Source organism: Leopardus geoffroyi, chromosome A2 (assembly GCF_018350155.1).
Source record: "Leopardus geoffroyi isolate Oge1 chromosome A2, O.geoffroyi_Oge1_pat1.0, whole genome shotgun sequence".
Taxonomy (NCBI): domain Eukaryota; kingdom Metazoa; phylum Chordata; class Mammalia; order Carnivora; family Felidae; genus Leopardus; species Leopardus geoffroyi.
Window position 1 is genome coordinate 4,254,342 of NC_059331.1, and position 19,942 is coordinate 4,274,283.

The 19,942-nt window shown below is 63.6% G+C and overlaps 3 protein-coding genes across 5 annotated transcripts in view; 1 reads left to right on the plus strand and 2 right to left on the minus strand.

Annotated features, from left to right (window-relative positions):
• The window catches only part of CATSPERD (cation channel sperm associated auxiliary subunit delta), a 44,213-nt gene extending 41,095 nt beyond the window's left edge, over window positions 1-3,118 (plus strand). For both annotated transcript variants that reach the window (XM_045491672.1, XM_045491673.1), the window contains 2 exons: window positions 1,552-1,709; window positions 2,831-3,118. In XM_045491672.1, the coding sequence (XP_045347628.1) occupies window positions 1,552-1,709; window positions 2,831-3,098 (426 nt within the window). In that variant the 3' untranslated portion in view covers window positions 3,099-3,118. The remainder of the gene's footprint in view (window positions 1-1,551; window positions 1,710-2,830) is intronic.
• A 1,557-nt stretch (window positions 3,119-4,675) lies between these two features.
• Window positions 4,676-6,927, minus strand: PRR22 (proline rich 22). The gene is made up of 3 exons (XM_045491675.1): window positions 6,385-6,927; window positions 6,219-6,281; window positions 4,676-5,814 (listed from the first exon to the last, which is right to left on the minus strand). The coding sequence occupies exons 1-3, from the start codon at window positions 6,512-6,514 to the stop codon at window positions 4,694-4,696; spliced, it is 1,314 nt and encodes a 437-aa protein (XP_045347631.1). The 5' UTR covers window positions 6,515-6,927; the 3' UTR covers window positions 4,676-4,693.
• A 115-nt stretch (window positions 6,928-7,042) lies between these two features.
• Window positions 7,043-12,053, minus strand: DUS3L (dihydrouridine synthase 3 like). Of its 2 annotated transcripts, XM_045491674.1 has the most exons (13): window positions 11,820-12,052; window positions 10,871-11,144; window positions 10,104-10,616; window positions 9,717-9,758; window positions 9,440-9,592; window positions 9,062-9,178; window positions 8,795-8,860; window positions 8,612-8,722; window positions 8,270-8,366; window positions 7,998-8,073; window positions 7,495-7,683; window positions 7,291-7,419; window positions 7,043-7,197 (listed from the first exon to the last, which is right to left on the minus strand). In XM_045491674.1, the coding sequence occupies exons 1-13, from the start codon at window positions 11,915-11,917 to the stop codon at window positions 7,125-7,127; spliced, it is 1,938 nt and encodes a 645-aa protein (XP_045347630.1). In that variant the 5' UTR covers window positions 11,918-12,052; the 3' UTR covers window positions 7,043-7,124. The 2 variants fall into 2 exon arrangements, 1 of the variants encoding a protein (XP_045347630.1); XR_006715636.1 differs by lacking the exons at window positions 7,043-7,197; window positions 7,291-7,419 and having other exon boundaries at window positions 7,567-7,683; window positions 8,270-8,457; window positions 11,820-12,053.
• Window positions 12,054-19,942: the final 7,889 nt, after the last annotated feature.

Genomic DNA, 19,942 nt, shown 5'->3' on the forward strand with positions numbered 1-19,942 from the left:
CACAGCGCACCAGCTAGGTGTACTATCTCGGGAGGAACTTGTCTATTTCCGCGCACACTTCTTCCACGGTGGACCAGGCTGTGTCTTTTCCTGTCTGAGGGCCATTTCCACTTCTCTGCACTGTGGATTGTGTTCAGTCTGTGTCCATTTTTTCTGCTGGGATTTCAGACTCTCCTCACTTTTCAAGAGCTCTTTATAGATCTGTGAAGCTAACCCTTTACTGCAATATGAGTTGCAAATATTTCCCTCAGTTTATCTTTTATGTCTTTCAGGTTTTCGCTTTTGCCATGCAAAATGAGTTTTTTTTTGAGAGAGAGAGAGAGAGAGAGAGAATCTCAAGCAGGCTCCATGCTATCAGTGCGGATCCTGACGCGGGGCCTGATCCCACAACCCTGGGGTCGTGACCCGAGCAGAAATCCAGAGTCAGATGCTCAACCAACTGAGCCCCCCAGGCGCCCCAGTCCTTTATTTTTCATATTGCTGGGCTATTACTTTGACTTTCTTGCTTTAAAATTTTCTTTCTCTTCTTTTGTCTACAAGCCCAGCTCCCTCCCTTCTGGGTCCACCAGCAAATAGTGCAGAAGAGAGAGGTCTTCAGCTCAGGCAGACAGCCTGATGCACCTGTTGAGTTTTCAGGGAAGTTCCCCCTTTATATGAAATCCTGGGATCTGAAGACAGGGAAGAAAAGCTCCTGCCCCCACCCAACCACATCTTGGTGCCACGACCACGCTCGGTGGCCATGCCAACAAGAAGCCCCAGGAAGGTGGCTGGGTCTCCTCTGTATCTTCAGATTTCCCAGGTGTCTTAGCTGGCCGGGGCTGCTGTAGCAAAAACACCACGAACCGGAGATTTATGCTTCCCCAGCTCTGGAGGAACTTTCCCAGGCGTCTGGGACCAACGTGCTGGCAAGGCTGTTTCCTTCTGAAAGCGAGACTTTGTTCCAGGCTTGGCTGCTCGTGGTTTGCTGGCCCCCTTTGGTGTTCCTTGGCCTGTAGACACACACCCCAGTTTCTGCCTCTGTCTGCACACTGATGTTCTCCCTGTGCATGCCTGTGTCCAAACATCCCCTATTTGTAAGGACGCCGGTCATACTGGATCAGGGCGCATCCTGATGACCTCACTTTAGCCAGATTTACGTGAAAAAGACGCCATCTCTGGATAAGGTCACATTCTGAACCGTCGCGGGTTAGTACTCCAACATGCGACGGGGGTGGGGGCTCACCTCGGCCCACAACACCAGTTGTACGTGTAGCCGGCAGCGCCCAGACCCAGACTCAGGACTGTAAGGGATTCTGTGAAGCTGCCGCCCCTATAGCTTGGGAAGGCCCAGAAGCAGGGGGGCAGGATAAAGACCGAGCAGCCATCCACGGCGTCCCCCACGAAGGCCACGAACCACCTGCCCGCCAGCACTTGGCCCTGGACGCCCACCCATGAGCGTTTGGTGAAATGTGTCGCAGGCGGGGCCGTGCATGCACGGGGTGCATCTGCGGGCACTGGCCCGGCCCTCCCCGGCCCCTGAGCTGGTGGCCACGCCTCTGTCCTTCTCCCCAGAACTACATCAGCTGCCATGACCCTGACAACGACGCCCCTCTGAGATGGCCAGATGTCCCGTATCAGATCTTGGGAGGCCCAACAGCAAACAAGGTTATTTTTGACCAAAGGAACGGGATCTATGTCTTCTTCCTTTCTATTGTGGATCCCTACTACAGGTGAGCAGGGGCGGGTCGCCCTGCGCCAGAGGCCTGGGGGGGGGGGATGGCTCCCCTAGGGCAGGTCACACACGTGAGGGACCCACCTTTCTCCCACCCCTTGGGGCATCCCGGATAAACATCAATTTTCCTGGCAGCCCAGACTGTCCCTGGGAAGGATGATACTTTTAAGTTCTGAAAGACATCTGTTCACTCGCTAAATAAGTCCTTACTCAGAGCCCATGCTGGGCGCTGGGGCAACAGCAATGACCAGCGGCCACGTCCCCGCCCTCGGGGACCAGAATCACCCCCGCAAACCACATCCCGCTGGTGGAGTGCAGGAGCTGACTCTTAAATATGCAGGGGTTTGGGAAGCTAACTGTCTTTGCACTGGTAGCCTGAGGTCAGCTACAGGGGGAGAATTCACACCATGGGAATCGGCGCTCCCTACAAATGGTTACCACCCCCGTGCGCGAGGACGTTTCTACGTGTGCTGGTCTGGATTATCGACGTCTCCCACCGGACAGGGCACTAGGGGACAATCCCCCGCATCATCTGTCCTCTCCAAATACAAAGTCCGCCTCTCTAAGCACATGGAGACCCTGCCTTCCCTTGAGAGCCCACACCCTGACCTAGGGGGGGCCAACTCTGGGATGGCCATGGGCGGGAGGCTTGGGGTGGCACATCCGGAGGAGAGAGGGGACTGCCTTCGAGCCTGTCACCTCCTCTCTCCGCACCGCGCTGCCAGCTGAACCCTGCCGAGTTCTCCTATACGCTGGGTCCCCTCTCCTGGGACGCCCTTCCCTCCTGGCCTGCTACCCCCGCCTGCTGGGTGCCTGTGGCCCCATCGTGCCCGCCCTCCGCTTCCGGTCAGCAATGGGTTGGTCTGTTTGCCTCTCTAGGTTGAGCCTGGGCACGGAGTTGAGGGGACACCCTGTCCCCAGAGGAGGGGAGGACAGGGATGCTGGGAGGGAAAACATGACTGTCGCCAAAGCACTCGGATACAAGCTGAAGTGGACACACATGGAACTCGGTGTCCCAGCCCAGCACCCGGGGCCCAACCGTCCCGTCTGTGGGTTTTAACACATTTACCGGGGTGAAGGGCAGTGCCCCATGGCCTCTCCCCAACCGCCCCTTTGCAGTTACTGTCACCTGGAGACCACCTTCAGCGTCTACGTCTACGGGGCCTTGCCCCCATCCATCATCCCGACGACAGTCACCATCATCCCACTCATAATGGCCATGCTGCTGTCCGTGTGGTCGGCCTACATGATCCCCAAACTGCTGCACACCGAGAAGGGCCTCAGGCTCAAGGAGTTCTGGATGAATCTGTGCAGGAGACTCAGAAACCTTTGCCCGTTTCCAAAGCAGGCGCTGAGCGCACAGCGGAGGAGCCCAAAGTTGTCTTAAAGCATTCTGGAAAAAAGCCAGCGGCAGCGCGTATCAGGCGTGGTTTGTTTTCCCGACACCCCACCGTCACTGTCTCTCTCCACGTCCTCACGTCACAGTTCCTCTGCATGCGGCACCTGCATGGGCTGGGACAGGAGGTGGGCAGGCCGGTGACATAAACCAGCACAGGCATCGGGGGGACAAGAGGCAAGTCTCCGAAAAGCAGGAGACGCGGCAACGTGTCCTGTAGAGGACAAGGCCCGAGGACAGGTGGGGGGATGTCTGTAGGAGACCACGACCTGCGGGATTCCATTTCCTGGGTACAAACCCTAACGTGTATGCAAACACGTACGTGTGTGTTTTGCTACGTGCACGAACATGTCGGGCAGATTTCGCATGTGTACATGTGTATACCTGGGACTCGTGTGCGTACGTATGCACGTGTCCACGCATGTGCATGCCATGAACGTATACACCCATAGCGTGTATTCACCTAGGTTACACACACGCGGGCACAGACCTATACACGTGTGTAGACATGCATGCCTGTTCTACACATGCATGTAGGTAGCACATACACGTGTGCACAGACGTGTGCACATGCGTACATACAATGTACACGGGTACGTGTAGTCGACCTACCCATTCACCGGGGTTTCCCTCCCCACCCACCGCCTCATTCTGAACCCCAGGCGGCCCGGGACAGCCATCCTGTCCTGAGTCCCATGACTTTCCTGATTATTCTTAGGTGTATATTGTGGGCGTCCTCAGTTGTCCCAAACAGTCGCGATCCAGTGGTGGGGAACCTCCACGCGCACACCTACCCCGCCCTCCCTGGGCGGGCGTCTCTTGGCAGCGAACATTTCTCCAAGGAAACCGAACCCCTCCTCTTACGTCACGTGCCAGGGCCTTCCCTTCACCGAATGCCCTGGAGTTTCGTCTCAAAGATACCCCAGATGGGGCTGCGGGGAGAGGGGGGCTCAGAAGGAAGCTGGGCGAAGGGAGCCGCCGGCCTCTCTGTCCAGGCCCAGAACAGGGCCGGGCGGGGTAAGCGCAGACGCGGCCACACAGCCCGCAGCCCGGTTCCAGCAGCTGTCTCTCCCCCGAGCTTAGGAATGAGGGTTCAGGGAAGGGGGGCCCACCCCAGCCACCCCCAGGGCTACCCCGGCAGAGCCCAACAACGAAGGTCCCAGGGACCCAGCCCAGGCCCTGGGGCAGGAGGGTCCCTTCCTCCTCTGCAGGGGGAGAAGGGGGGGGGGAGGCCTCATCTCCCACCCCTCTCTGGGCAACCCGTTCGCCACTCGGGCAACAGATCCTTACAGAAATGGACGGCATCTCCCCACCTTCCGGAAGCGCCCATCCCTGCAGGCTGACTCCCAATTTTCCGGGGCTCGGAGGGGGGTGGTTTAGGATTCCCCGGGACTCTAAGCCTCCGCAGCTCAGCTCTGGAAGCCCAGCACCCAGGAGGTGCCGAGGGCCCGCTGGGCCTTCCCGTGCGAACCAGCGCCCCCGCGACAGGGCAGAGGAGGGGACAGCCCCCCACGGCCAGCCTCAGCCCACCGTCCCTGGGCCCCAATGCGACCGAGCCAATAGCGAGCCGAGAGGTCAAATCCATTTTAATGGGGGGCGGCTCCCAGGTCCTGCCTGGGCCCCGAGGGGTCGGTGCTGGCCAGGCCCGCAGCCTGCTTGCCCTTGCCTCCCTGCCTCCCCTTCTTGGTGGACGAGGTGCCGGCCTTCCTCCTGCCGGGCAGCTCAGGTCGCAAGGCAGGGGCCACGGTGCTGGCGGCGGGGAGCCCTGGGCGGGGCGCCGGCTCCTCATCGAGCGCCTTGAAGTTGAAAAGGCAGTCCACGTTGGACACGGTGTCCAGGATCTCGGGCACGCTGTAGTCAAAGGACAGCAGTTCGTCTGGCAGGTGCAACGAGCGGATGTCACCGGACGAGTCGTCTCCGCCGCCCCCGCTATCCGGCAGGGCTGGCCCCGGGGCCTTGCGTGGGGACCCCTCGGGCTCGGCGTTGCCCGGCAAGCAGTCGAAGAGTTTCATGGCGTCTTCCAGAAGCACCTTCTCAGGCAGCACGAAGGCCCTGGCTGCCTCGGGGGCCCTGGCCTCGCCCGCCCCCAGCGGGGCCGCCTCTGCCTCGGCCACCTTGGGCTCCCCGGGGCCCGGCGGGTACGGCAGGGCCGGCCCGGCCCCACCGCCCTGCAGCTCCTTGGAGGGGAAGGCCAGGGGCTCACCGGGCCCGTGGAGCTGACTGAGGCTGCCCTTGAGGTGGCCATAGGCGCCGGGGGGCAGCGCGGCCTCAGCGGGGAGCGTGATGAGCAAGGGAGGCAGCTTGTTCTCCTTGGGGGCAGGTGGGGGCGGCCCTGGGCCTTCCTTGAGCAGGGGTGGGGGCAGCTCCATGAAGGCGGGGGGCCCCCCTTCCCCCACAAAGCCCAGAGCCTCCGGCCCCGGCCCCTCGGCGGGGAAGTAGGGCACAAGGTACTGGGGGCCCCCGGGCACCGGCAGGTAATGCGGGTAGGGCGGGGGTGGTGGGGCCGGCACTGGGGCTTTGAGGTAGTGCTGGGGCTCTAGGAGGTAGGTGCCTGGCGAGGCGGGGCCCCCCGCCGGACCCCCGGGCGGCCCCCCACCGCCCACTGCCGTCAGCTTGTACAGGGACGACTGGCCGAAGTCAGTGGTGGCCCACTCGATTCGGTAGATGCGGGGGTCAAAGAAGCACCCGCAGGGCGCCATCTGGAAACCTGCAGGCCAGGGAGGGAGTTCTGAGAGGAGCTCTGGGAACCCCCATGAGGGGAGGAGTAGAGGGGGGGGTGGGGGAGAGGCACGGCCCAAACCTGCAGGGCCCATCTGGGGATGGGAAACACAGACCTGGCTTTGGGGCCCATTTGAGGGATGGGGACATAGCTCCTGCCTTTGGGGACCCATCTGGGAGTCAGGGGCCCTGGGCATCATTTGGGGGTGGGGGGGGACCTGTCTGGGAATGGGGGCACAGGCTTTGCCCTTAAAGGCCTGAGGGACAAGAGACACAGGCCTTACCTTCTGGGGGCCACCTAAGGTCAGGGGCATGGGCAAGACAGGCCTAGACAGCTCCACATCCCCCCCAACCCCTCCGAGTCCTCGTCAAGGGTTGCGGGGAGGCTGGTACCTGCCGGAGGGGCTGGAAACACCTCTTTCTCCGGGTTTAGGGGCTGATACAGGTTGGAGGAACCTGGGGACAAAAGCAGGCAGGTGGGTGGGGGCCCGAGCCCCGGTCCCCCACCCCATCAGGCACCCCCACGCCCGCCCCACATCTAGCGCCCTCCGACTCGTACCCACAGTAGGAAGAGGCTCCGTGCAGGCGGGGAGAGGCTGACCGCCTGGCCCCTCAGTGCCATCTGGGCCCCGGGGGCTGAAGCCTTCTTGGGGAGCTGTGGGCGCATAGAAGGGTTTGGGGTGCTGCATGGGGAAGCAGGGGTCCCGGCCCGGGCAGGCCAGGGGGGCAGCAGGTGGGAGCACTGGCGGCCCACCCGGAGAACAGGTTCAGAGTCCTACAGAGTTCTGTTTGCCTGGTTACTCTGGGCGGCGGGTTCCAGGCTGCGGCCCGCCCACTGGTCGGGATTCCGGCGTCAGGGGCTGTGGGGGCGACGGCCAGAGACAGGCCTCACAGACGGCAGGGCAGACCCTGGACTCCCGTCTGCTGCCTCCGGCAATGCTCTGGACTGCTCCAGAGCGCCTTCCTCCAGGCAGCCCGCCCGGACCCAGACCCACGCACGCCGAGGCCCCCGCCTCGTGAGCCCTTGTGGCTTCCTTGCGGTTTGAGCCTCTCTGGGCGGCAGCGGCGGGCGGCACAGGGCTGGGCCCATGGGGACGGCCGGGGACTCTCACGGATGAGAAAGAAAAGGGAACCGAGGGGGACAGGGACGGCCCGGTGTCGAGACAAAGCTGACTGGAGCAGGACGGGGAAGCCTTGGGGTGACAGAAAAACCTGGGTTTTAAAAGAATAAAATTTATTGTCTGCTCACGCAGCAGGAGACCCCGCTGGGCCCTCAGACGCCCCTTCCCACCCCCACGACTACTTGTACGCGTTGGCCTTGTGCTTGGGCAGAAAGACGAAGTTGGGTGGCACGGGTCCCAGCAGCATCTCACTGTGAAGAGGGCAGAGGGCAGAGGGCAGGGTCAGGCCTGGGGCCCCCCGACCCCCCAGCCGTCCACACCGCGGCACCTCGGTTTCCTGGCACCTGATTCGGATCCAGTCGGCCGCCTTCTGGCTGGCCATGAGCGTCTCCAGGTAGTTGCGGCCCAGGTAGTAGGGCGGCCGCTCATTGATCCTCTGCGGGAGCCGCTCCAGCAGGCCCACGGGCACGTACCTGCAGGTGGCAGGCGCGGGGTCAGGCCAAGCCGTCCACCCACAGCCCCCCAAGCCGCACAGCGCAGGCGCCCACCTGCACAGGAAGGAAAGCCACTCGAGGAGGAACCGCCGGGTCTTCTCCACGCCCTGCGTGTCTGAGCCCCAGTGCTCCAGGCCGTAGCGCGTGAAGTCCTGCAGGATGGCCAGGCGCTCGGACGACGAGATGTCCCAGTGCCGCTGCTCCTTGATCTCCGTGAACAGCCACGGCTTCAGCAGGGCACCGCTGCGGGCGGGCAGCGCAGGGCAGGGGGCCGTCAGGACGGAGCCCTGGTCCCCGCCTCGCAGCTAAGCTCACCCGACCACCAAAGCCCAAGAGTGCCAGCCCGCACGGGCGCAAATGTCCGGTCCCCTCCCGACCGCCGCCAGCGGCCGGGACCCCGTCTCTCCGCCCCGTGTCCTGGCAGAGCCACCTGCTGGGGACGGAGAGCGGGGGGAACGAGGCGGCGAGGCTGGGGGCGGCGGCTGCTGTAACAAAGCTCAGATGCGCCGGCGCCTTCCCCACGCTCCGCGACACTTCCACGCACGGAGCACACTCACCGGGCGATCATGATCCCGGCGACGCCAGTCTGCATGGCACGGTTGGCATCCTCATACGACAGGATGTCCCCGTTTCCTGAGGGACAGAGGCTGGGGTCTCAGGGAGCCGCGTGTCGATGGGAGCTTTGGGAGAGCTCCTGCCAGCCCGGCGACACCCACGAGGGCAGGGAAGGGTCCCGGCGGTGGGGGGGGGCGGGGAGGGGGGTCCAGGCATGCGGCCCGAGAGAGAGCAGGGCTGGCGGGAGGGCTGAGCCAGGTGGCGGGGGACCCACCGAACAGGGGCATGGGGCTGGCCGCCGTCACGCACTGCTCGATGTACTGCCAGTCGGCCAGCTTGGTGTAGCGCTGCTCCCGAGATCGGCCGTGGAGCTGAAAAGGAAGCCACGCGCGGGGAGGGAGGACCCAGGAGGCGGAGAATCAGACACAGAGAAAGAGACCCAGAGAGATCAAGAGGGACAGGCTGAGAGGGAGAGACAGAGAGGCAAAGAGACAGACGGAGACAGAGATGAACGGAGAGCCAGAGAGCAAGAGGGAGAGACGGGCAGAGAGGGACCATTAGGAAGGGCGGCCGAGCGCTCCCACGGCCCCGACACCCTCTGTGCCCCAAGACCCACCGTGACCAGGGCCGCGCCCCAGTCCCGCAGCTCGGGCAGCAGCCGGTGCGCCAGGTTCACGCGCTCCTGGACGCCCGTGCGGATCTTCACCGTCAGGGGCACGTCCAGCACCTGCGGCGATGGCTACAGTCAGCGGGGCCCGGGGCTGGGCTGGGGACAAGGCAGGGACGTTGAGGCGCGTACCTGGTTCATGCCGCGGACGATCTGCTGGAACTTGGCCGAGCGGTTCATGAGGGCACAGCCCCCGCCCTGGGGGAAAATGGGTGGCTGGAGCAAGGGAGGCCAGGACGCAGGCCGCGCCTGACGCCCTTCTCAGCCTCTGCTGCCCAGACGGGCAAACCGAGGCACAGAGATGCCCGCGGGTCTCCAGGGACTCGGCAGGGGGCAAGGCCAGATCCCAGGCTTCTGCCCCACCCACACCGTGGGGGTCCGGGGCCGAGCGGCCGTTACCTTCTTGTACACGAGATCAATGGGGCACCCGACGTTGATATCCACGAAATCCACCTCGATGGTGCGGTTGAGCAGCTCGGCGCACTTGGTCATGGTGTCAGGGAAGGCGCCCTCGAGCTGTGGCAGGCGGTGAAGAGCTGGTCCAGACCGCCCCCGCCCACCACGGGGATCCGGACAGCGGCCCCGTCTTCCCGCAGCGGCCCCGGGCCAAGGCCCTCAGCCCTTGAAGGGGCATCGGGTCAGCGCTCCAGCCCACGGCTGAGGCAAGAGAGGTCCGGGAGTGACTGAGTCGGAGATCCGGCCCCGAACCCTGCTCGATAACCAGGCAGCCGAGAGCCCCTCGGCCCTTCCCGCCTCCCTCCGTCGGGCAACACCCACCTGGACGCCAAAGACATCCTCACATTGGTGGCGTCTGAGCAGAGCCCACTCGGACGTCTGGCCCTGCAGCAGGTTGGTGCACACGGCCATCTCCCCACACGTCACGTCGGCCCCGAAGCGCTTACAGATCCGCCGGAAGGGCAGGTTCCCGCACTGGGGGGCGGCGGGGGGAGACGCACACACGTGAGGACGCGGCAGGTGGGGACCCCGGACGCCCGCCCCGGCCCCAGGACCCACCAGGCAGGGGAGGTCACTCGGCACCGTCGGGCTGACCTACCGTGGTGAGGGGGGCCAGGTACAGTTTGCCGTGGATGTCCAGCTGCAGGGCAGTAAACACAGGGAAGCTCGCCCCTCCGGCCGGGCTTGTGAGGGCTCTCGAGCCTCCCCTCTCCCCGGCCTAGCACCTGCCCTGCCCTGCCCCGCCCGGCAGCGCCCCCCTCCGCGCCTCAGCACACGTCAACGCATCCCTCCATGAGGACCGCTCCGTGCTCCGCCCGCTCCTCTGCTGCAGAGCTCCGACCCGACTGCCAAAACCCCACCCCGACGCCCCTTCCTGCAGGAAGCCTTTCCCTCTGCCTCCCTCCGTCCCAGCCCTGACTCTCTGTCCAGCTCTCTCTGCCCCCGCCGCTACCGGTGCCCCGAACAAGAAGCCCGAAACACGTACCTTTCTCTTCTCACAAGGCCGCAGCCTGACTACGTCCTCATCCGTCAGGGGCCCACGGGTCCACACCGAGCCGCTGGGAAGGGCACCGGCGTCCGGCCCCGGGAGGGCCTGCTGGGTGTCACCACTGTCCTGCCCGGGGGCACTTTCGGCCCCCGTGACCTCGGGGACTGCGGCAGCGGGGGAGGGGCCTGGCACCCGGTCCCTGCTCAGCTGGCGTAGGGCCTGCTCGGCGCGTTCAAAGCGGACCTTACGCTTTCGCAGCAGCTGCTGCAGGGCCTTGTCCAGGCCGTTGCGCACGGGCGGGGCCTGGACCCACTCCTCCCGCACTAGGTTCTGGCCGTCGGGTCCCAGATGCGCCCCGGCGAAGCGGCAGGTGACACCATAGGGACACCTGCCGAAGGTCTCGAACAGCACACAGCGGGGGCCCAGGTCCGACGGCTTGGTTTCCAGGTAGCGGCCCACGTCATGCAGGAAACGGCAGCGGTCACCAAAGAAACACTTCGCGGCTGATTCCTGCGTGCAAACCAAGAGGCAACGAGGGAGGACGGGAAGGGGCTGAGACAGCCAGGCAGCCTGGCTGAGAACCTCAAATCCCTCCCCTCCTGGTTGTGTGTCCTTGGGCACACGGGTGACGTCATCGAGCCTGTTAGTCCAGCTGAAAGATGGGAATAATAATGACACTTATGTCATAACTTCCTGAGGATCAAACTGGGGGCATGGCGGCTCAGACCGCAGGTCTCTGGGACTTTCAAGCAACAATTACTCACCTGGACCAGGGAGGGGCAGAGCCTATTATTGTCATAGTGGGTGGGTTTCATGTGGGGCCGCCCTTTGTTCTGGCCCCGGGCTCTCTTCTGAACCTGCGGCTGCTCCCCAGGTTCAGCTGCCTCCCCCGTCTGCCCATCTTCCAGTCGGATCCGCTTGGCCTCAGGTTCAACCAGGTCATTGCCACCAGGGTCTCCTGCCTCGGTTTCCTGGCTGGGCTTCTCCTGCCCTCTGGCTTCCAGAAACTCGTGGAACTGCTCCTTGGTGGTGAGGTATCTGCCAGTAGAGAGGCGGTGGGAGAAAGGGCTTGTGGAGGGAGTCCTTTCTGGAGCTCAGTCGCAATGCACGCTGGGGAAAGGGGCTGAGAACGCCTGTCCCTGCTTAAGTGCTTCTGCTGATGGGAAGCGCACTACGTAGAACCCGCCGACTACTGGCCCGGATGCACCTCGAGGCCACAGGCAGGACCTATTTTCTGCCTGGGTCCCACTGCCCACAGCGCTGAGCCAAACTACAAACAGACCTGAACGTCCCTGGCCACGCTCGGCCAGAGAAAACTACATGTCCCTGCATGCCTTGCAACAGGGCCACAGCCGCCACATTCCCCAGCGTGCCCCACGGCCCTCGCTTCAGACACAAGCCCGAGGTTGGCCGGAGGTGCCCCAGTGCCATTCCCGCCGTACGCGGAGACTACAGTCCCCAGCACGCACTGCGGCCCCGGCCGCAAACCCTGCCCGCCCCGGCAGGCACCGTGGGGTCCTCAGCACACGTGACAGCCCCCAACGCGCGCGGTGTCCGGAGGCGCCGCGGTCCCCGCGGGCGGCGGGACGGCCCAGACCGAAGAGCCTGCGAGCTTCCCGTGTGGGCTGCTGCCCCCGTCGCCCAGCACGCCCAGCACGCCTTGCAGCTGCCGGGAAGGCCTCGTGAGGTTCTCCCCCGGCTCCGGCGACTCACTGAGGTTTAATGGGCGCCACCCCCCGTTCCGGCGCGCTGGCTCCCGAGTCGCCGCCGCCACCGCTCTCTGCTGGGGCCTCCGCCGCTCCCTCCGCCATCGACCCCCCTCACGCCCGCCTCGGAGTGTGGCGGGAAGGCCTTCCGGGTCGCGAGTGCGTCTTCCCGGTCGGGCTGGGGAAACGCGCAGGCCGGGGCGCTCCAAGTGACGCCATTATACGAGCGTCGACGCGTGGGGGGCGGAGCCTCGTGGGGGCGGAGCCTCGGGTCCCAGGCCCGGTGGTACCGCTGAGCTGTTTGCGGGGCGAGCAGGTGCTTCTTGACTCTCCCGCCGCAAGCGGGCCTCCCCCGACGGGCCGCAGTCGGCCCACAGGAGTGTTTAAAAAACTTTAAAGCTGGGGCTTTAAGCAAACTTAAATTCCACCTACTTTTACGCGGGGGCATTCATTCGACAGGTAATTAGTTGAGTGCCCGCGTGCCACGTGCTGTCCTAGATGCCAGAGCTACAGCAGCGACTGAAACAGACGAATCCCTGCCCTTGAGCGCTCGAGTAGGAGCCGAGGTGTGGGCGGAGCGGTTTGTCCCCCGTCGCTGGCCTCGGCTGCCCTCTGTAGGACAGTCTGGGAATAAGGCGGTGGAATTAGTGGAATCCAAAACTGGGAGAAGCCACTGCAGTCCACGCCGAGCTGTGCTTGGGCCGGGAGCTCACTCCTCCCTCCTGAGATGCCCGTGCTATTGTTCGATGAGGGTCCATCAGGAGTCTCCCCGCACCGTCCGGCAGGCTCCCCAGCTCCCTAGGGAGATAGTTGGCTAGGTGGGCAAACTGAGGCCCACAGAGGGCTGCCTGAACGTAGCCTCCCCTCTTCGGGGCCTCCAAGGGCTCCCTGGGTCTGCCTTGCGATGGCCTGCCCTTTCTGTTAAGGCAATCAAGGAAGGCTTCCTGTAAGGGGAGGAGAGGGTACTGTGGACTGCCCGTTGATAACAATATAAATATTGATGATGTAACATTAATTGCTTGTTATAATGGAGTAGTATTAATTATTTACCAGTAACTAAACAATTATTGAGCGCTTACTTCACCTAAGCCCTTTTCTTGCATTAACTCACTTACTCTACTCTCTGACCTTGTGTAGAGGGAACAGGCATTCATCCCAAATCCACCTGAATCCCTGGGTCCCAGAGGTTGCTGGCCCAGGGACCGCTCCACCGTCCTGAGCCAGAGCCCAGGGAATCAGCTGCCCGCCTCTCCGCCCACAGCCTGTGGTTCCTGTATCCTGCTCACTTGACCTCCAGAGTCTCTCTCTAGTCCATCACCACCTTTCTGGGCATCAGTCTTCCATCCTGCCCGTGACAGCCCCATCCTGCCCCTCCCAGCCACAAATCTGACCACGGCCTTCCCCTGCTCCCAATCCTTCCATGTCTCCCCGCTGCCCCAGCCCTGTACCACAGCCCCCAAGTTCCTACAGGACCCAGCCCCTGCTGCCTTCCCCAGCTTCATTCCTCACCACCCCCTCAACTCAAGCATCGAGTTCATTCCAGACCTCCCACCAGCCAGTCTTACCTCTCAGCCTCTGCATATGCCATTCCCTCTTGCAAGAAGTCTCTTCCCTGCTCCCAATTACCTTGTTCATTCCACTCACCCTCTAGTTCTCCCCTCCTCTCCCTCCCTCCTCCTTCTCCTCCAGAAGCCTCTCTAACTGCCCCCTGCTGGGGATACTGCCCCCTTCAGACTCTGCGGCACACCTGAGCATGTCCCCCCAACCCCCCGCCCGGGAATCATGGGCCTCATCATCCTGTGGCCTGCCAGGCCACATACTATCTTCCCCACTGGATTATGAGTCCAGAGAGGGTAGGAGTTGGGTCCACCGTAGTCACTCTGTGTCCCCAGCACTCAGCACCAGCCCCAGCACACAGTAGGTGCTCAATGAACACTTGCCAAGTGAACGCATCTTTTTTTTTTAATGCTCATTTTTTTTTTAATTTTTTTTTTTAACATTTATTTATTTTTGAGACAGAGAGAGACAGAGCATGAATGGGGGAGGGTCAGAGAGAGGGAGACACAGAATCTGAAACAGGCTCCAGGCTCTGAGCTGTCAGCACAGAGTGCGACGTGGGGCTCGAACCCACGGACCGTGAGATCATGACCTGAGCCGAAGTCGGCCGCTTAACCGACTGAGCCACCCAGGCGCCCCTTAATGCTGATTTTTAAGAAAGAGAGCGCAAGTGGGGAGGTGCAGAGAGGGAGGGAGACAGGGGAGGATCCTAAGCACAGTCGCTGTGCGCTGACAGCAGCAACCCCAGCGCGGGGATTGAACTTCCCGAATGGTGAAATCATGCCCTGAGCCAAAGTGGAACCTCAACCGACTGAGCCACCTACGCATCCCTGAATTAATGCGTCTTATCATGGCTGGGAGACTGAGGCTCAGAGGGGCTGGGAATGCTCTAGGGGATCCTGCCTTCACTGAGGCTGTGGCAGGGGATGAGAACTTCCAGGTGTCGCCCTGGAGAGTGTGGGGACGTTTCAGAAGATGTCCTCCCTACCTGATTCAGCCCTGAGTCATCCTCTGAATGCCTTTTTTTTTTTTTTAAGTTTGTTTATTTATTTTAAGAGAATAGGAGAGTCCCAAGCAGGCTCTGTGCTGTCAGCTCAGAGCCCGATTCGGGACTCGATCCCGTGAACTGTGAGAACACCAACTGAGCTGAGATCAAGAGTCAGATGCTCAACCGCCTGAGCCACCCTGGTGCCCCTGGATGCCCTATCTGGACTCATTTGAAGAAGGAGGAAGCAGGCAGGGGCACAGGGGATACTGTACAGATGGGGACACGGAGGCACTCAGATGCGGGGAGGCAGGGCCCAGGGCAGGCGCTGCTGGCACTCTGGCCAGTCACTATGTATGCTGCATGCATTCTCTCTCCCTCCCTCTGTCTGCCTAGGGGTCTCTGTCTCTCTCCCTCTGCTTCTGTCTACATCTCTCTCCGAGTCCCTCTTCTCTGTCTCCCTGCCCCCTCCCCGTGTCTCTCCCCCTCCACGTCTCTGTCCCTCTTAGCCAGGCCGGATGGGGTGGGAGCAGCAAGGCGGGTGCGGCCCGGGCTCCGTGCCCGACTCAGCCGGGGCCACCCCGGATTTGTGGCTGCGCCTCCTTTATCTGGGACTGCAGCTGCCCCTTATCTTCTGGCTTCAGGACACGAGACAGGGATTAGGGCAGCCCAGGCCAAGGACACGAGACAGCAGTTGGGCGGGTGGATGGCCATAGCCAGGGTGCTGGGGTGTGTGTGTGGCACAGGGCGCCCGCGAGCCTTGGCAGCTGGGGCTGCTGTGAGAGAGTGTGTGTGTGTGTGTGTGTGTGTGACTGCGGGGTGTCTGTGGATATAATTGTGCTTCTGAGTGTGGGTGAGTGTTGATGTGTGTCTGTGCTTATTGTATGTGTATCTGTGACAGTGTGTAGACATTTGTGGGTTTTGCGTGTGTGTGGCTGTGCCTCTGTGAGCCCCAGCCCCGCCCCCACCCAGCTGCCTGTCCCGCCGCCCGGTCTCCCTCGGGCCGGCCTGATGGCTTTCCCACTTGCTGACCTGGGGCCCCCGGGGACATGGCCCCTGACCTGTGGCCTGTGGCTGCAAATGGCCCTGCAGAAATGGCTGCCAGCCCTCCTGTTCCCGTCCTCCCCCGCCTGGAAGCGGCTGGCTCCTTCCCGCCCACCCACAGGCCTCAAGGGCCCCATCCTGGCCGAGGCCACCAGCTCTAACCGGCCCCCCCGGACCCTAACTCTGACCCTGGGCTGTGTCCCCCTGTCGGGGCTGAGGCCTCTCTCCACTCTCAGCGTCGTCCAGCGTGGGGATGACTGTCAAATTAAGAGCCTCTTAATTAATTGACAAGAGCCTCTTGGCCACCATCCCAGTGACCCCCGACAAGCCCTCTCATTTCCCCGTGGGAGAACGACACCACCCACCACTCAGGGTCTGCATGGGGCACAGGGCAAATATGGGAGCAATTTCACAGCTGAGGAAACTGAGGCCCAGCCAACTCAGTTACCAGCTCACTGTGGGGTGGGGCCACGTTCAGGGTATGGAGATGGCCGAGGCTCCAGCGGGGGGTGCCTGAACAGACAAAAGACACAGAGGCCTCCGGGCCACCCCCACCCCTGTAGGACCGGTTCCTGGGGGTCCTGGGGTGTAGCCCTGGGCCCGTGGGGCCTGGACCAGCTCCTGATGCTAAGATGGAAACTTCTCCACCGGCCAAGTCCGTGTCTTGGCCAGCAGCCGCTGGCCTCCCAGAATCTCTGCATGGGCCTCCACCAGTGAACAGAGCGCTCCCCTTGGGAGCAGTGACTGCCCGGGGAGGGCAGGGGGCCAGCCCCGGGGGAGGGGGTCAGGGGTGGAGGAGTGGCCGGGGCAGGGGCTGAATGTTCTGGAATCATCCGGCCCCAGGTTGGAGCCTCTTCTCTACTGTGTGACCTTGGGCCAGCCTCTTGACCTCTCTGGTCCTTGGGTTTCACAACTGCCCATCGAGCACAGAGCAGTGGGGGGGGGGGGGGGGGGCGGGGGCATTGCCCGGAGCTACCTGGGGGAGACATCCGAGGAGGCAGTGAGTGTGTGGAACTGATTCCCAGGCAAACACCACGGAGGCCAGGCAGGTGGCAGAGCTGGGTTCTGGGTGCACCTGTGCTGTCCCACCCCCGCCTCGGCCTTGACCCTGGGGTCAGCAGGCTCATGTCACCGCAGGGGCCGAGTGCCCCCTGCTCCTCACTGAGCCTCGGATTCCCTGCGCCTCTCCGTGTGCCGGGGAGACCGCAGTCCCCTGCACTAGATGCGCGACGCTCGAGGCTCGGTTCCACCCACCCCCGCCCCGCAGCAGCCACGGTCTGGGAGAAGGAGGGTTTAAAAATAAAGCGTCGTAAATACCCGTGTTTCCTGCAAATAGAACCGGCCCCTGGATCCCCTTGGCCTCCCGGGCAGCCGGGCCCAGACAGCTCCTTCGAGGGGGGTGGGGGCCGGAGGGAGGGCGCGCCCACGGTGCCCCAGTTCCCAGCTGCCGTGTGAGTCAGCCAGCGTGACGGGGTGTCTGTCACCGCCTGGCCAAGGGGTAACGAAGTGTGTGGGTTGGTGCCACAGAGCGGCCAGGGGTGCAGGGTTGTGTGAAGCGACGCGCTGGTGTGTGAGGGTGACAGGAGGGAGTGCACCTGCGTCTCCTGTGGCCCCAGTGGCGCTGGCCGGGGCAGAACAGGCTTCCTGGGGGCCCGAGTGGGACGGGGTCTCCCAGCGCGTCCCGGTGTCCCACCTCCTGCCTCCGTCTCGCCCCACCCACCGTGGCCTCCGCCGGGAGCCCCTGCCCCTGCCCACCCCGGAGGAAGAGGCGACTCTTTCAAGTTGCTGTTGCCATGGCGACCATTTTACGAGCGTCCACATGCTGGGCACATGTGTGTGTCCTGCGCCCCATGTGTCTGCACACCCCCACCCGCATGGCCCCCGCCACGGCGGGGAGGGGGCGACAGGCAGCGCGGGGCGAGCGGGAGGTGGCCAAGGGGCAGCTGGTGACAGCTTAACGGTGGCTGTGGGGCGGGGGGTGGGCTCCTGGCCGCGCTGCCTGTGCGCCGAGGGGCGACGCCTCCCAGACTGGCCCGGCGCGTGTGTGCGCGCGCATGTGGGGGTGGCTGTGGGGTGGCGACCGCACACTCGGGGTGGCGCGTGTGTCGTGAGTTATTGGGTGAAAAGTACCCACGAGGGCTGTGTGCGTGCACAGCGCGGGGGAGTGAGTTGTGTCCGTGCGGCCACGCGTGCCCGCAGTGGGTGTGGAGCGGGTCACACGCCACGCCCACGCGTGTGTCCGTGCGAGTTGTATGTATTGGTGCCGGGTGGCGTGTAAATATGCACGAGCAATCAAGGAGCCACTTCGAGGGCCAGTGAGCTACCTGGGTCTGTGTCTCCACTGGGAACGGCGTGTGTGTGTGTGTGTGTGTGTGTCAGGGAGCAGTGTGAGCTTTGGGTCCATGTGTGTAAGTGTCCGGCTGGAGGCGAAGTGAGGACACCTGTGTGTGTGCCCGGACCTGTCCTCAGGCAAGGACTTGGGTGACTGCGGCCACCCTGTGTGTGTAGGGTCAGCGCTGTTCTCATGAGGGTGTCCCAGGAGCGTGAGAACAAGGATGGCCCTGGGCGTGACCCTGCCTGGATCAAAGATCTGGGGTGGGTCTCCGTGTGAATGGTCATGGGTGCCATACCTCTGTCTCCAGGCCAGGGTGTGTGTGTCACTGCACACCGTGACGACAAGAATGGCAGGCGCTCGGGCACCACTCACCACCAGCAAGGCATGGTTACTCACGTTTACTTACTCAATCTTTACTACGACCCTACTAGGATCTACCGATAATACCCCGTGTTACAGATGGGGAAACTGAGGCACGTACAAGCGGTATCGGCCCAAGGCCGCAGGGAGCAGACACCTGTCTTTCCCATCCTGGACCAGGACCGGGCGGACCCGATGCCACCACTTCTCTCATACCTGCTCATTCTTATGCCCCCACTCTACCCACACGCTCACGCCCCGGCAGACTCCTGCTCGTTGAGCCCACACCCAGACATCCTACGCCGCCATGAGCCCCGGTACAGGGGGTGAGGCTGCCTGAGCGTCCCCCCATCACCGCGTAGTGATGCAACTTGTACAAGCCCTTTGGGGGGTGTGCGTGCGTGCACGCGTGTGTGTGTTGAGGGCGGGGTGGGGGGGAGGGTGTGTGTGTGCGGCGGGTCCTAGGAAGGTCTAACGCCCGTATAAACCCCAGGGTTGCTGGCATCAGAGGAACGCGGGCGGCCTGGGCCAGAGTGAGGAGGCCCCAAGAAATCGGGCGGCAGTAGAGAGAAACCAGAGCACCCGGCCCAAGGAACGCGGGAGGCGGCCGGGACCGCGCGGGAAAAAGCCCTATGCGGGGGCCGAGGGCGGGTGTTTTTCGGTAACTAGGCCGGGGTGGGGCGGGGCCACGGAGGTTCCAGCCCCGCCCACCCCTCCTCTTCACCCACCCCCTTGAGTCGGCTGGGGCCGCCAGGGGGCGCTTTAGGAACGCGGAGCCGTCGAGGAGGGGGCGCGGTGGGTTTGGGCTCGCAGGTGGGAGGGGCAGCGCGGGGTCTTGATTCCCAGGAGAGCGCCGTGGAGCGCCTGGGGTGGGAAAGGGATCCCCCGCAGGGCTCTGAGGTCAGAATGGGGAGAACGGCCACTTGAGGAGGGGCTCTGTGGCTGCGGGTATCATCGGTCTTAGGGGATCGATCACTGTCTCGGGGAAAAACTTCAGGTCTTAGTTCCTTAGAACGGCTTTGTCATGGGGGGGGGGGGCTTCTTCAGCTTTCTGGAAAGAGGACCCGGGGCAGGACTGGGAGGACCCCACAATCATCAGTGGGGTGGGAGGAGATCGTGGGCCGCTGTCACCGCCGTCTTGGGTAGTGCTGTAACTCTTAATTCCCTGGAGGGGGATCTGGGGGCGGGGTGCTTCTTGGGGACCCAGATTCATGGAAGATGCGCCGTCGGGGTCTCTGGAGTAGGGGTGGAAAACGGCTAATTAGGGGGCAGCTACTCTGGGAGTTTCCTTCAAGGGCTTCCTTGGTGAGGGTACATCTTGGGGCCCTGCCTTCCGGAAGGGAACCAGGCAGGACCTGGGAGCCTGGCAGTCAAACCAGATCCTCAACCGAGCGTGGGGCGCTGAAAGCCGCGGGTACTGGCGTCGGGGGCGCTGGACCTCCTTTCCCAGAAGGGGGCCCTTATGGGGACGTCTTGGGGCCCCGGCTTTCCCAGAGGGGCGCCGCCGTTGTCTCCGGGGCCCGGGGAGATCACCTTCACCTCTGCACCCCAGCCACCTGCGCTCCTCCCGCCCCCCCTCCTCCCTTAGGCGGGGGCGGCTCCCGTCCCGGGAAACCCGAGCCACCGCCCCTGGCCCCGCCCCCGGCCCCGCCCCCGGCCCCGCGCCGGCCAAGCCGTCCGCGGCGGGAGCGGCGGAGGCGGCGGGAGAGCGCGCGGTGGAGCCGCTCCGAGCGCCCCGGCCCCTCGCGCCGCAGCCCCGGAGCCCAGCGCCGCGCGCCCAGGCCGCCCGTGCCGTCCGTGCGCCCCCGCACCCAGCGCTCTCGGAGCCGCCGGCCGTCCAGGGCACCCC